The 14,566-nt window shown below is 38.7% G+C and overlaps 1 protein-coding gene across 5 annotated transcripts; it reads left to right on the top strand.

The window, feature by feature from the left end:
* Positions 1–487: 487 nt before the first annotated feature.
* On the top strand, positions 488–13,377 carry UBLCP1 (ubiquitin like domain containing CTD phosphatase 1). Of its 5 annotated transcripts, none has more exons than XM_085236368.1 (11): positions 488–570; positions 3,014–3,204; positions 3,640–3,731; positions 4,102–4,187; positions 4,279–4,394; positions 5,466–5,564; positions 6,471–6,508; positions 8,931–9,029; positions 9,409–9,525; positions 10,886–11,013; positions 12,308–13,377. In XM_085236368.1, the coding sequence occupies exons 2-11, from the start codon at positions 3,051–3,053 to the stop codon at positions 12,333–12,335; spliced, it is 957 nt and encodes a 318-aa protein (XP_085092494.1). In that variant the 5' UTR covers positions 488–570; positions 3,014–3,050; the 3' UTR covers positions 12,336–13,377. The 5 variants fall into 5 exon arrangements, with proteins under 5 accessions (XP_085092494.1, XP_085092493.1, XP_085092496.1 ...); XM_085236367.1 differs by having other exon boundaries at positions 495–570; positions 3,011–3,204; XM_085236370.1 differs by having other exon boundaries at positions 568–705.
* Positions 13,378–14,566: the final 1,189 nt, after the last annotated feature.

Raw genomic sequence — 14,566 nt, 5'->3', positions numbered from 1 at the left:
GTCCGGACAATCCCAGCAGCCCCCAAGATGGGACCACTAATTCAAGGGATGCAAAAACATACTCTGCCTTGAAGGAGCCAGCTTAAAAGCTAAAAAGGATTCCTGGGCACGAATAAATCTCCTGTGAAGGTTATTAACGGAAGAGAGAAGCTAGTGACAGAGAGCTGGGGGCTGCGGACCCTGCCAGGCTACTCGTTCCGTGCCTCTTGGGGATTTTACCTCAAAAAGAAAACTAACAAAAATAAATAAAATAAGGAATTCCTGTCGGAACCGGAGAGCAGCAGCCACGAGGAGCAGCAAAACGAAGCCTCCTCCTTGTGTACCGCTGTGACTGAGACATCCCGGCGTCTGCCGGCACACACAGATCACCGCGGAACTCCGCCTGGTACTGGTACTGGTACTGGTACCGGCCCAGCGCACGGTCACGGCTCAGCTCACACCAACACAGCTCAGCCACCGCGCGCCGTCGAGCGGGAACCAGCGCACATCCGGCATCCTTCCGCTTCCGGCGGGCTCCACTTCCGCTTCCGGTGCGGCGGATCGCGGGTCGGTGCCGGTTCCGTTGCCAGGGTGAGCGGCCGCATCGCGCTGCCGGGTGGGGCCGGGGCTTGCGGGCAACGCCGCTGCGGCCGCCCTCGCCGTGGGGGACCGGACCCGAAGTCCATTCCGGTGCCGATGGTGCGGGGACGCGGGCGGCGCTTCGGGGTGAGCGCGTCTCTCTTGGCCCCGGAACGGCCGCGGCACAGCGGGGCCTGCAGCGGCGCGGGGCCTCCGCTCTCCCCATGTTACCAACGGGACAGCTCGGACGGGACCGGACTCCAGCCGGGGACCCGTGGCCGTCCCTGAGCTCTCTGTCCCCGAGCTCTCCGTCCGCGCTCCGCGCTGCGGCGTGGTTCTCCGCTCCCGCGCGTTGGGTTTGTCGTGCCCACGGTTTATATTACCGATTGAAATACCCAGGAACGTAGAGGTGTGCTTCTCTCTCCCGAATCTCCCAAGAAGAGCACTTCTTCTGCCCCAGTGCCCTTGTAATGTAGGCTCTTGGTGGCTCGCGGGGCACTGACGATGTCATCCATCTGATGATGTAAGCAACTAGAACAAACTTTGCTTCAGTACATTTCAGATTCCCCTTCTATACGGTCCGGTCCATAGAAACTTTGAAAATGACTTTCTCTTTGATCCTCATCTGTTCAATGAGTCACAAAACGGCTTGGGCTGGAAGGGACCTGAAAGATCAGCTAGTTTCAGCATCCTGCCTTTAATCCGTTGTCCTATAAACATTGATTCTGGTGACCTTGCTCAGTTCCATCGGTGTTTTGCATTGAATAAAGGTCTGCTTGGTGTTTCTGATAACTTTCATCCTGACAGAGCTGTACTTCTGCAAGGACTGGCAGCTGATGAGTGCGCTGCTTCAGGGAGATCCTTTCAGTTTGACAAAGGCGTGAGAAGTTTCCTTACTGCTTTTATTCTGTGCATTTGCTTGCAGAATGACTTCAGGCGTGTGGTACAGATGAGAAAAGAGGCCACAAATTCTTTTTTCTAAGCCTAGAAAACTTGGTCTGAGGTTTATAGACAGAGATGATTTGTGATAATGAGCTAACACTGCTGATATGCAGCCTTAACCTCAGTTGGTTCTCTTAGTATTCCTAAGGCCCTCTTTCACAGAATAATACTAATTCATAGGATAATACTATTCACTATTCAATTTGGAGATATTTGGAGATATTTGAAAAAATAATAAAAATTGATTGTTTTAAAATTTATTCAGATTGCTTTCAGGGATCTTAGAGGAAATAGTGAGGAAGAATGGCTTTAATTGTCCTCAGCAGGCAGGTTGTATCTGGTCCTCCATTTCTTATCTGATTTGAGCCTGGTGGGTATGTCTGAATAATTACTTGATTGTTCTTAACAAAGGATACTGTGTAGGCGGGAATTATTTTGGATGAGAGCAGGTAACTGCTGAGAATGATGCTTGAGAGGATGAGGAGTCAGACTTTTTTCAGAATTCTGACTTTTTGCAGAATTGCAAGACCTGGATTTCTTCATGGTGGACACCCTCAGGTTTGGTTCTGTTTTGTTTCCATGGCTCTTCTCTCTTTACTTTTTGGTCAGCAATCTTTAAGGACATTCTCATTAGTTGTGCAGAGGCTTTCTTTGGATCTCTGACAATTTGAAATGGCCTCTTCGTACCCATTCCTTGATTCTCTGCTTTCAAACCTTGGCAGAAGAAAACATATTTTCCTTCCTCAGAAAGCTAAAAGTCTTGCTTCTGTCTTCAGTGTGGGAATAAACTGTTGAATATAATTCACATAAATGATTTGGTGTAAATTAAAGGTAGTTGTAATTATGATTATTTTGTCAGCACTGCAATGAAAGTGCAGTTCTTACAGTGTAATTGTACTGTGTAGGTGTGTGTTTTGGCTTTGTTTTCAAACTCCTGCTTTGATATTGCTACAGTGAGACGTGACCTGAGGTGTATTACTGCAGCTGTTGCACAGATCTTAGTGAAAGTCAGTAGAGAAAGTGATCCACTTGAACTGTTGGTTCAGAACTGTTTTGTTGGTTTTTCTTAATATATTTTAGGTATTTGTTACCTGCTGTTTAGTAGCCACGTATGTAATGAGTGGTTCAGTTGTGAAATGATTGCAGAGGACATTTCCAAGGTTTGAAATGACTTTTCTGATGCTGCAGTACTCTGCTCGGGTGCTGGCTGTGCTGTGCACAAGCTGTACCTGCACAGAACACACAGCAAGGTGCTACAGCAGGCAGTGAATGTGACACTGCTAAATGCATCAAAGTGGAACTCAAAGCTGCAGCTGTAGTGCTGTTCTTTCTCCCTTAGTTTCAGCACTTTATCAACATTTATCATCTGTGCGTGCAAAACAAAGGGCTCTTTGATGTACAATACCACAGAAATGTGAAAAACATTTAGACCATAAGGTTTGGCTTCTGAAAAAAAGAAACCACTACTCCTGTTTCTTGCTTACATGATCATTGCATTTTCCTCCTCCAGCAGATTTTTCAGGAAATAACACTGAACATATGCTCCAAGGATGTCTCTCTCTCTTATAATAAAATGGGGTGGACAGGAGTATACAATAACCTCACTATCAGAAGAGGACACAGTGTTGGATCTGAAGCAATCTCTTAAAGGCCTTACTGGAGTGTTACCAGAGCGCCAAAAATTACTGGGACTTAAAATGAAGGGTAAATATTCGTATTTATTATTAGTTTTGGATGTGCATGAGATATTTAAAGAAGAGCATCCTCTTAGCTTAGTCAGGATGTGTGTATTAACAGAGCATCTACCGCCCAGATCTAGCTTTTGAATGAGCACACACAGAGGAATTTGATACATCGCTCTGTAGTTTTGTTACTGATGTATCTAAATGGTCTTTTTGAATGGCTGATGTGCAGCAGATGTACCTTAAACATTTTTCATTGTTGTCAGCCAGACAAGCAGCGTGCCTGTGATGGAGGATGGCAGTGCAGCCTGGAGTAGTCTTGTGCTTTATGGGTAGCTAATTTCAATTAAGCATGAAATGTACTGACAGTTTTCTAAAATCTCTCTCCTCGGTTTGAGAAGAAAAAGAAACAAAAAAGAACAACAAAAAAGCAAACAGAACTCTTATTGCATTATAGGGAAACCCGCGGATGATGATGTTAAGCTTGGAGCTCTCAAGTTAAAACCAAATACTAAAATCATGATGATGGGCACTCGTGAAGAGAGTTTGGTAAATATTTTACTTGCTTACTAGCTTTATAAGAGGAAAACAAAAAAAAGATTGTATGTCTGCTCATTATGATTTTAAATCATTGAAAAATTAGTACTTCAGTAGATTTCTGGAATTTATGTAAACTTTTCTGTAGAACTTGGATAGCATCAAAATCCTGTATTGTTTTGGCTCAAAGTACAAACCTACTACTGTGATATTCTCACTGACTTCTGAAATCTTAATCATCAGTATATTTGAGCATTTTTTCTACTAGTGAAGTAAAATCACTTTTGTTAATTTTCTTTGTCTGTAATGTACACTAACAGAGTCTGGATGTGCACTGTTTTCTTTTAGTGATCCCAGTTATCTTTTATTATTATTCTGCTAGGAAGACGTCCTTGGGCCACCTCCTGATAACGATGATGTCATCAATGACTTTGATATTGAGGAGGAAGTTGTGGAAGTAGAAAACAGGTTAGGAATTCTAGCTATTAAAAACCAGTCCTGTTATGGAACGTGCAGTATGCATTTTAGTTAACTGTAACTTTTTGCACTCTTATCTTAGGGAAGAAAATCTACTAAAAATTTCTCGCAGAGTTAAAGAATACAAAGTGGAAATTCTGAATCCTCCCAGGGAAGGAAAAAAGCTGCTGGTGCTAGATGTTGATTATACACTATTTGGTGAGACTTTATGCAACTTGTGGGGTTGGTTTAAGAGTGCAATTTATTTTCCAGTTCATGTTTCTTCATGTTTGATTTACAAATATACTTCAGTAATTTTGGCTTGTGTTGTACTACGTAACTTCTGTTTTGTAACATTTTGAGGTCTTCTGCTCATGTTTTAAGAAGCATTGGCATTTGTAAATGTTGCCTATTGTTGATTTTAGTGCAGCAACTATTCATTTTCTCCAAGATGATGCAAAAAGTAGTTTAGGATTTTATCCAACAAACCCTTCTCTTGACCAGCGTGTATCTTGCACATGATGATGGCAGGACAAGACAGTGCTGTAAAATAATGATCTCTGTAGCCAATTGATTCCTCTTTTGGGGATGACAGAACAGCTTCAGATTGAATTTTCAGATCAGTAAAAACGTACAAAACTATGTTTTACCTGAAAATTCTGTCAGACTGGTTTTCTGAGAAGCCAGAATTTTCCTTCTGACTTCATTTTCTGGGATGTAGGTGTGTCATGGCGGTTTGACTATAAACACTACATGTCAGCTTACCTTTTTTCCTTTTCTGTAATTTCCTTTTGCATGGCATTTCTTTACAATCTGAGATGAAAATTCAGCCTATGACAATTTACACTTTTGTTTACCTGTCTCCTTCTAGCTGAATTTAACAGCAATTTTCTAATTGGAACAGGCAGTATTTGCGTGTTTGAAATAAGTTTGGTATATATGTTCACAAGATTAACTGGACTGAGTTTGCAAGAATCTCTGAACAATATCTGGGCTGTTAGAAGTTTGTTAAGATGAAGAGATGAATTGATTGGCTTGACTCTTTAGACTCACTGAAGATATTCAAACCCACAGCTAAACTCACAAATTCCTGTAAAGATCAAGAGATAAATATCCCTTCTTCTTTGCACCTTTAAAGTAGGAACGATGCCTTACTGTAAGTTCTTTCATAATTTTAAAGTTCTCCAGTGCTTCTCATATGAAACATTTCAAGTCCCTGGGTGGACAGGACAGTCCTACTTAACATCCTACATTCTATAATGAATTTCTGCTTTCTCGTGTACTTTTTAGACCACAGATCTTGTGCTGAAACTGGGGTAGAATTGATGAGGCCATACCTTCACGAGTTCCTGACATCTGCATATGAGGATTATGATATTGTAATTTGGTGTAAGTTTCTGTACTCAGTGCTGACTTCATTACAAACTATCATTTGGAGCTGAGACTCCAGTTGGGAGGTTTTTATATCACCTTTTTTTGTGAATCACAAGATGTAAAGCAGTACCTGAATGTTCAGCTGTACGTATTCACCAGGAATATTGCTGTTATGAATGGATCTAATAACAGTACAAAGCTTAATATCCGTTTAGTGAACGTCACTTTGTACAAACAAACAAATGCTTGAAATAACACAATTGTAAAATCAACATTCAAACACTGCTGGGTAGCTTAGCTCTACAAATAATTTCAGTCTAGACAATAAGCCATAGCAATAAAAAACTGGAAATGGACCAAACTCACGTGTCTATAGGGATGGCTGTTGCTTTGCTTTAGCACAACTTCACTTCCTGTCTGACAGCTGGAGCCAACGTAAGATTTAAACTTGTTTTACAAAACTTAGCTTTCACAGTCTGAAACAATGCTTCCACATATTCTTAGGTCAGTGGGCAGTGTTGACCATTTGTCCTTTCTCAACCTTATGAATTCTTATAATGCTCCCAGGAGAAAATCCTATACAGACAGTGTGGTTCCTCAAACCAGATGTAGCCTGTTCTATGGCTCTCAAGAATGTAATTCACTAACAACTGATCTAGAAAATGTTTTTAAATACATGCAGTACTTAATCTAGTTTTCATTTGAAAGTTAATTCCTTTCCAAATTAAAATAAACTTCCATGAAGGCAGACTGTCATGAAAGCAGTGAACCCTGAAAGCTGTGACAAGGACGGGTCTTTCTGAAATGAAAGTCTGTAAAACAAATTGATACGTAAACAGTTTTTTGCTTTTTTTTTTCTTTTTTAAAATCAATCAATGACATACTGATAAATAATTCTTTGGTTTATCCCTTTTGTTTCAGCTGCTACTAATATGAAGTGGATTGAAGCTAAAATGAAAGTAAGTTGTACTGAAAAGGTGCAGTTTGTTTCTAATTTAGTTTACTGTTCATCTGGTTGGGTTTATGTTCAGCATTACAGAGAGATTTAACGACTGAGGAGACAATTAATTAAAATCCAAGTTTTCTCAATCTTTGTAGTCACTTTAAAATACCTTCGATAAAACTACATAAAAATTGAATTTTAGAACTCCACACAAACTATCAAAGCAGTAGGTACTAAATTTAGCAGAATTAAGCACAAGTCAGTACTTGCTGAAACTTAGTCACGTAGCCTTCACTGTTGCTTTCACTTACCTCTAATTATAGAGTTCTAATCTTAAGTATAACACAATTCTTTAAGAGAATGTACAGATACGGCATGCTGGAATAGGTTATCAAGAGAAAACTCTCTTCATATTCATCCTGTACGTCTTGCAGCTGTGTGATTTTGTTTCTTCCTCTGCTTTATTAAAACATCTGTAAAAGCTCTTCTTTCAATCCTGGTTTCCTCCTTACCTAAATTGGGCAGCCAGCCAGTTTTTCACAGCTGACCTAGTGGTAAACATATTTACAGCCACTCTTAGCTGTAAACCTAATGAGCTTACTAAGATGTGCTGCTGTACGTTTGGTTGGTGGGTTGTTTTTTGTTTATAAATCAAAGCTTATTTCACAAAAAGAAATTCCAATTTTCTATTTTATCTCACTTTTTTTCTTTATAGACCTTTTTCAGGCTGTAACATAGCAAAGAATTTTTAAATGTTGTCTATTTCAAAACAGTGTTTTGCAGTGATTTTCTAAAGCAAAAATCCTTCAGAACGATCTCAGAAATGAAACCTTTAATCAGATCTCTGAACTGGGATTAGCACCATTAAAATTGGTATTAAGACTTGCAAACACTGTACTTCTATACCAGTATTCCATCTCTGTTTATGTTTTATCTATGAATCAACTTTATTTTATCAATAAGATACTGTGAGTACAGTTCTGTAATACAAAACTGACTTCAAGCTAGACTAGGTTTGTGGCTCAAATACTCTTGAAAGAGCTTGTAGTTGTTACCATGCAGTTGTCTGGCTGAATCAAAACCATTGTAACACATAGAGATGTAAGTGCAAGTGTGATCAAATAGAAAGTTAATCATTAACCACACTACATTCCATGTCTGTAATACATGTACGAGCATCATGTCTTGCATGTGGGATTTACCATTTAAGGGAAAAACCTTTGTTTTGCTGCAGAATCCATTGTAACAGCACGATTAAATCTAGCAGAAGACCATTGTTCTAAACTGGGCTGTTTACCCTGCACTGGTCACCTTTCCAGCCCTTTCATGTTAGCAATTCACAACCTCCCCGTGCTTACTGCTACATCTCAGTTGAGATTCCTAACACGAGACCACAACTGTTGCTTCTCCTTAACCTGATTGCACTTCTACAAGTGTCACTTTTTGTCTGGGAGCAACGATCCCAGCAATACTTGACAATGAAGTGTTTATTTTAAACTACAAGGCAGAAACAGTATTAAAAAGAGAAATGTCAGATAACTATGTTTAGTGTCTTATTCTCCATCTATTTATGCCCAAATTTCAGATGATGTAGAACAGCTATTTTTCAGAATAAGAGGACATTAACCCTGGTACTTAACACTTCTCATTTGCAAGATTCACTTTTCCATATAAAAGCAATCAGTTAAATGTGGCTATATATCTGCAAGACAATTGTTACAGTGGGTATTTTCTCCACATTATGCAGCTTTGCACATCATTGCTGTCACATATGTCAGAAATTAAAGCAGCAATGTCTGTCACATAGTAGATGTCAGTAGATTTTACTATTACTTCCCAATTCTGAAAAAGATTTGAAATGGAAATTATGCTCACTCACTTGTTTAAGGTTTGGGTTTTTTTTTTAAACCAAATTATTTTTCCTTTATTTCAAGAATGATCAAATCCTTCAGGTACAAACGGAAATATTTCTTATTTACACTGACCACATTTTGAGGAAAGGATAACAATGAACTGCTATTATGTCGTTGATTGGCTGCGACTGATTACAGCTTAGTGGAAAAAAACAAAGAGCAGAACATACGTGGTTGTTTTCATAGGTATAAATATTGAGACACATAGAACTTTTGAAAGACTGCATGAAGGTGTGGTCAAAAGCTCTCTTCTGTAAAGTTGTTTTAGTTTTTATGCTGACATCAGATGTTACATTTCTGTAGCAAACACTACAAAAATAATCCTGTCAGTCTTTCCCCTTGGTAGAATAGCATACTCTTGATTCCCATTGGGTAGAAAAATAAATAACACACACCTATTTTTAATACATCTCTACTCATTCTCATCAGCTCACCCTTTGACAATGTATTACAAATGTGGTTCCAGCTGTACAGCAATAAAATTGTTATCATCTGAAGCTTTAATGATTAATCATTGTGATGCAGGAGCTTGGTGTGAGCACTAATGCAAACTACAAGATAACCTTTATGTTGGACAGTGCTGCCATGATAACAGTGCACACTCCTCGAAGAGGACTAATAGATGTAAGTACAGTTTTTTCCTCATTATTTTCTACATGCAGAGTATCTATCATCATACTGCATGGAAATATTTAACAATAAGGTTGTGCTGAAGTTTTCATGCAAGAAAACTAATATCTGAAGCACAGTTGTTTTTTTTTCCTATAGAAGTCCTCCACAGTTTAATGCTTTAAGTAGTTCATATGGACGAGACTGCTTTACATCAAATAATGACTATTTTTAGATCTCTTTACATCTCTTATTAAAGCCCAACTACGTGATAATTTTTCTGTCCATTTGAGTATGGACTTGAGTCCATTGAGTATCAGATTATAGACTGATACTTTTATCTACTACATATGATCTGATTTACCAGGGTTCTTTTTACACATTATTTTTGCAGGTGAAGCCTCTTGGTGTTATCTGGGGAAAATTTTCAGAATATTACAGCAAAAAGAATACTATTATGTTTGATGATATCGGCCGAAACTTCCTAATGAATCCACAGAATGGACTCAAGGTAATGTTAACTGGAAATGTTATATACTACTTTTTTATTTATATAATTTAAATAGTACTTTCTCATATTTTCTGTTTTATACTAAAGTAAGACTGTTCTTAACTAGCAAAGATGCATATTTTATTTATTTTTTTTTTATTTAGATTGCCCTTTGGTTGGACTAGCATTTCCCTAATTGTCGTTTTAGCATTGATTCCCTAAATGAGAATTACAAAGCACTGAAATTGTTATTCCTGCTTACATTGTACCTGCACACTATAATCAACGTGGACATTGTTGACAAGCAACATTAAAATGTGATGTTGAATCGTTAAGAGTGGTTACATTCAGAAAACAAATCAAATAACAAGCTGCTGTACTTCACGTTAGCACGCCAACACAATAGCAAGCATTTTGTTCCCCACTGGTAATTAATACCTAGAGCCACTTTGACTGCAAAACAGCAAATATTTCATTTTATAAAACTGTCAACTAGTTCCTGCTCCAAAACTTCTAATCATCAGTGCTGGTTCTGAATAAGAATACAACATAAATTCAATGGTGCAACAATATGGACTGAAAGAATCTCTGCAAGTTTCTTTAAAACAAATTCAAAAATGGAAATCTAAGATTGTGTTTCTTTGAAAATATCCTTGATTTGAGGAAGATGGCAATTGTTGATACCCATCAAGCTGGCACTAATTGGAACTGTACAGAATTATGAGAATCAAGGATTGTGCTGGGAGAGGATTAGCCAGAGAGCTCCCTCTAGTTCAGATTTCAAGGATGTTTGTCAAAATGTCAATAACAGAGCTGCAGACAAGAACGTTGAATCACTAAAACAAGGCACAGGTAGAATGTATTCCAAGGTTAAAGCAGTTGTCAGACAAGCTTTACTTCTGACATCTCTTGTCACAGAAGCTAAGATTGTAGTCGGATGTGTTTTGTTGGAGGGAAAAAAAAAAAAAGCATCTGGTTCCAAAGATGCCACACAGCTCATAGCACAGCTGAAACCCCCTCATTTCTCCTGTGAAAATATCTATGAAATCATGCTAGAAAATGTGACAGTCCATCGCAGATCGATTTATCATTCTGACTGACTGGGAGGGAAATGCTTGAAGAAATACAAGATTGACAGAACAAATTTCATCCTGGTGAGCATGCAAGACAAAAAGCCTGAAATCCAGATTGCATCAATAAAAAGACAAATTGGAGGTGACCGCTCATGGAAAAATTTTTCTTCCTCTTAAAAAGAAGTTAAAATTTGACATAGCACTGACAATATTTTGACTATGTGGTAAACGTTATAGAATTGTAAGCATTTTACTCACTTGGAGCAGATGATGATAACCAATTATTATTTTTTTTTTTTTTTTACTAGATAAGGCCTTTTATGAAAGCACATTTAAATCGAGATAAAGACAAGGAGCTTCTAAAGCTCACTCAGTACCTCAAAGAAATCGCAAAATTAGATGACTTTTTGGAGCTGAATCATAAACACTGGGAAAGGTAAGAACGAAGACAAAAATCTTCCTTGTTTCTGCTCATGACCTCACTGCGTTTTGCTTAATGTCATCTGTAGAAAGACCAGAAACAGCTGAGCTGGTGAACTTTGACATGATTTAAAGCTACGAATGTCATTTAGTTTGAGCAGGATTTTAAAAAGGCTGCAGTGCTTAGGCTGCCTCTGTAGGAAGTTAGGGTTTCTGACAGAACAGACCTTCTTTTTCGTATTACTTCAGAGTTCAGGATCATTGAAGCAGTTTTGTTTCTTAAAAGGAAAAAAAAAATTGAAGAAACCTGATGCTTGAAAACTTACTTTTTTCTACTCCTACAAAGTTAGGCTGCCAGTTCAGATCGTATGTCCTTTGCTGCAAGTTACTTCTGAAAGCTTGCGTTGTTAGGGTGGCTCTCAGGCACTATCCAGATGTGTGGTACTACAGTATTCACCAGCACTGAAATGTAAGCATTACGAATCCAACTTCTCCAAATGCTTAAATTAAGCACTACTATCCTAATTCTTGCTGTAGAACGACCAGCTGAAGTATGGAGGTAAAATTATGTTTGACTTTATGCATTAGCTTGGATCTTCAAGACATGTAAAAAAGAGGTTGGACGGTATGCTATTGGAAACGCACCCATTCAGTGCTTAAAAGATCAGCCTTGCAAACTTAGTGTTGTTTTAATTTTTGTTTCTGATTAGACCAGAAAGTCAAATGCTAGATTTTAAAAGTCCTGGAACTCACTAGATGTTTCACAGGGTCAGTTAAATTACTCAGATATTTTAGGGTATTTGCTAAGTCTGCAATGCATCATGTAGTTGGATTGTTCCATCTGTGGTGGTAAGCAAGCTATGAGATCAAGCAACAAGCATTTTTAGAGCAACCCAAATTCTTGGAAGGGGCTGGTAGAGAACTGCTCAGCTTTTATTCAGGGTCTTTCAAGTCTTGAATTTATTTGAAGGAGTCCCATATCTAATGCGTACGCCTCAGGGGTTATAATAACTACATTTCAGCTGTTATAATTTTCAGCCTCATAGAATTTAATATATTTTAATTTCCTTCTCCTCTTTTGTTCAAAATCTTATATAGTTTAACTAAAAACGTTGAGTCATTCCAAGGCAATCTGTCATGAAATTGAAAGAACGTGAAGTGAGATTAAGTCATAAGTAGCACTGATTGCAGTCTAATTTCTGGTTATTAATAATTAGATTTTTAGTGAAAAAAATCATAGTTTGTGCATATAAAAGATGGATATATTTGTGTCTGCTTATTTTGTGTGAAACTATTTTTGCTTCTTTCAGGTATCTTTCAAAGAAACAAGGACAATAACAGTAACAAAATTGTTTAGCACTGAATCAAAGGGAACTTAACTCAGATCATTGGACTTTTCCTTGCTTATACGCTAGAGTATAATAGTGCTGGACACTGGATACAATGCCAGAACGACTGCTATACTTGGTCTTCCAGTTGGGTGGTTGTGGGTTATTTTTAGTTGTTGTTTTGTTTCATGGTGGGGTTTTTTGCTTGTTTTCTCCTAAAGATCACAGCAATAAGCTCAAAGTGGGAGAAACAAGTCAGTTACTTTTCCTAACATTCGGTTCTATGTATTAACTGAACTACAAATATTTTTCTCTCCTTTTCTGCTGAATTACAACCATAACTGTTAAAGACCAAAACCATTCTGAAACTAGAAAAAAAAAATTAGACCAAAAAAGTTGGGTAAGGAGCCAGTTTTGGCAGTGTATGAATTGTATAAGCCCTTTATTCCCTCCATCTTTAGAAACAGTCTCCCTCACCCAGTCCAGTATTTAAATCTATAAATTACAAGTTGTCTAAGTTTGGTATGTATTAGTATGTCAGTGTTTCTCTGTGCAAGACAGTAAGATGGGAAGGTACCACCTCTGTGGCCAGTTTCTCCCAGTATGTGAACTTGTACTATAAAGCAGTGTTTACTGGAAAACAGAAGACTGAAAACTGAGGGAGATAATCCCACTCCTATCTGGTAACTGAAAAGCAGTCTGCCTGAAAAATTCTCATACATCAGACAAAGGGTTTAGACCTCAGATGGGAAAGTCACATCCCTAATAAAGCATGAACAAAACCCTTGTTCTCTTCTAGCTCAATCTTGTCAAAGTGCAAACACTGTGTTTAAATACAATATCCAGCCATACTGTTCTTAAGATATCATTTCCTTGCGCTGCTTATGCCTGCACTATAGAAGTGTGATGTGACTGCTGTTTGGCATTACCAACACTTGTGCATTATGCAGTTCATGTATTTGAAAGAAGTCTGACCCTTTCAAATAAAAATGGTATATATTGTTCTTAAGGAACTATAGCAGTTGTGTAAATAATAAATACCTTTTTCATAATTTTGTGTCCTGTGCTGTCTTATGCATTCGTTCCGCATAACAGAGAATCCATTGATAATCTTCATTTTGAGGTGTTTTTTCAGAATCCAGAGACACAGATTTCTTATCAGTTGGTAAATGAGAGACCAGTCCGTGCCGCTGCAGATTAGAGCGCTGGTATTGAACGGTGAAGTGCTTAGCTGCATGGGAAAGGAACCTTGACAGCAAATGTCAGAACGTCAGGACAGCAGTCACAAATGAGCTGTTAAGATGAGCACGTTAGGCTCCGGCTCAATGACCTGTCAGAAAATATACAGTTTCTTATCTGCTGCTCTTTGTGGTTTAGTGCCAACTCAAGCTGTGTTTTAAACTAGTAAACCTGGAACCTGATGCATAAAAATCTTCTTTGGCAAGCATGGAAGGTGAATTTCTGAAGTTTTGTCTCCTGGAGCTGATTTTTGAGCTGGATGGCTGACTCACTTGTGTACATAGGTCGCTCCAAAAGTAATGCTTCCTATTTCCTATAGAAACTACAACAGATAAAAAGAGCACAATAACACTGTTTGATGGAGCAAATTCTCACCTACAGAACCACTAGCTATGCATTTTCACCAGCAGTGAACCAGAGCCTGCAAACCACACTCATTAAAACCTGCCCAGCAGAGGTGACCCACTGTTTCACAGCTGCCACGACAACGTTGTTGCTAGGAAAACGTTGTCCATGTAGTCCATCTTTCATCATCCCAAACAGATGAAAGTCAGAAGGTGTCTGTATGGCAGATGTGGTAGGACAGTCCAGCCAATGTGCTCCATAGTCTTCAGACTAGTATGGGGCCTGGTGTTACCATGCTACAAGAGAAAAGTCACCGTCTTCTCTGGTCTGACTCCCGAAGTCGAAGCCTTCAGCTTAGTCAGCATCATGCTTTAGCAGTCAAGAGTTGATGGTTTGTCTGTGTTCCAGGAAATCTAGAAAGATCTCTCCTTTCCTATCCCAAAATACAGCGCAGGTCACTTTACCCACTAAAGGCTGCATCTTGAACTTCTTAATCAGTGGAAAATTCACACGTCACCAGTCCATGGGTTGTGCTACATCCAATGTTTGGTCTCCATAAACGTTCAGCAAGCATCAGTTAATGTCAGTGGGTGCCATTTTTTTGCTCATGGAAGAATTCAGCAACACATCTTTGCTTATACAGATGCCACTGTACCA

Source organism: Meleagris gallopavo, chromosome 15 (genome assembly GCF_905368555.1).
Source record: "Meleagris gallopavo chromosome 15, MGAL_WU_HG_1.1, whole genome shotgun sequence".
Classification (NCBI taxonomy): domain Eukaryota; kingdom Metazoa; phylum Chordata; class Aves; order Galliformes; family Phasianidae; genus Meleagris; species Meleagris gallopavo.
This window is presented reverse-complemented; position numbering and strand designations above follow the sequence as displayed.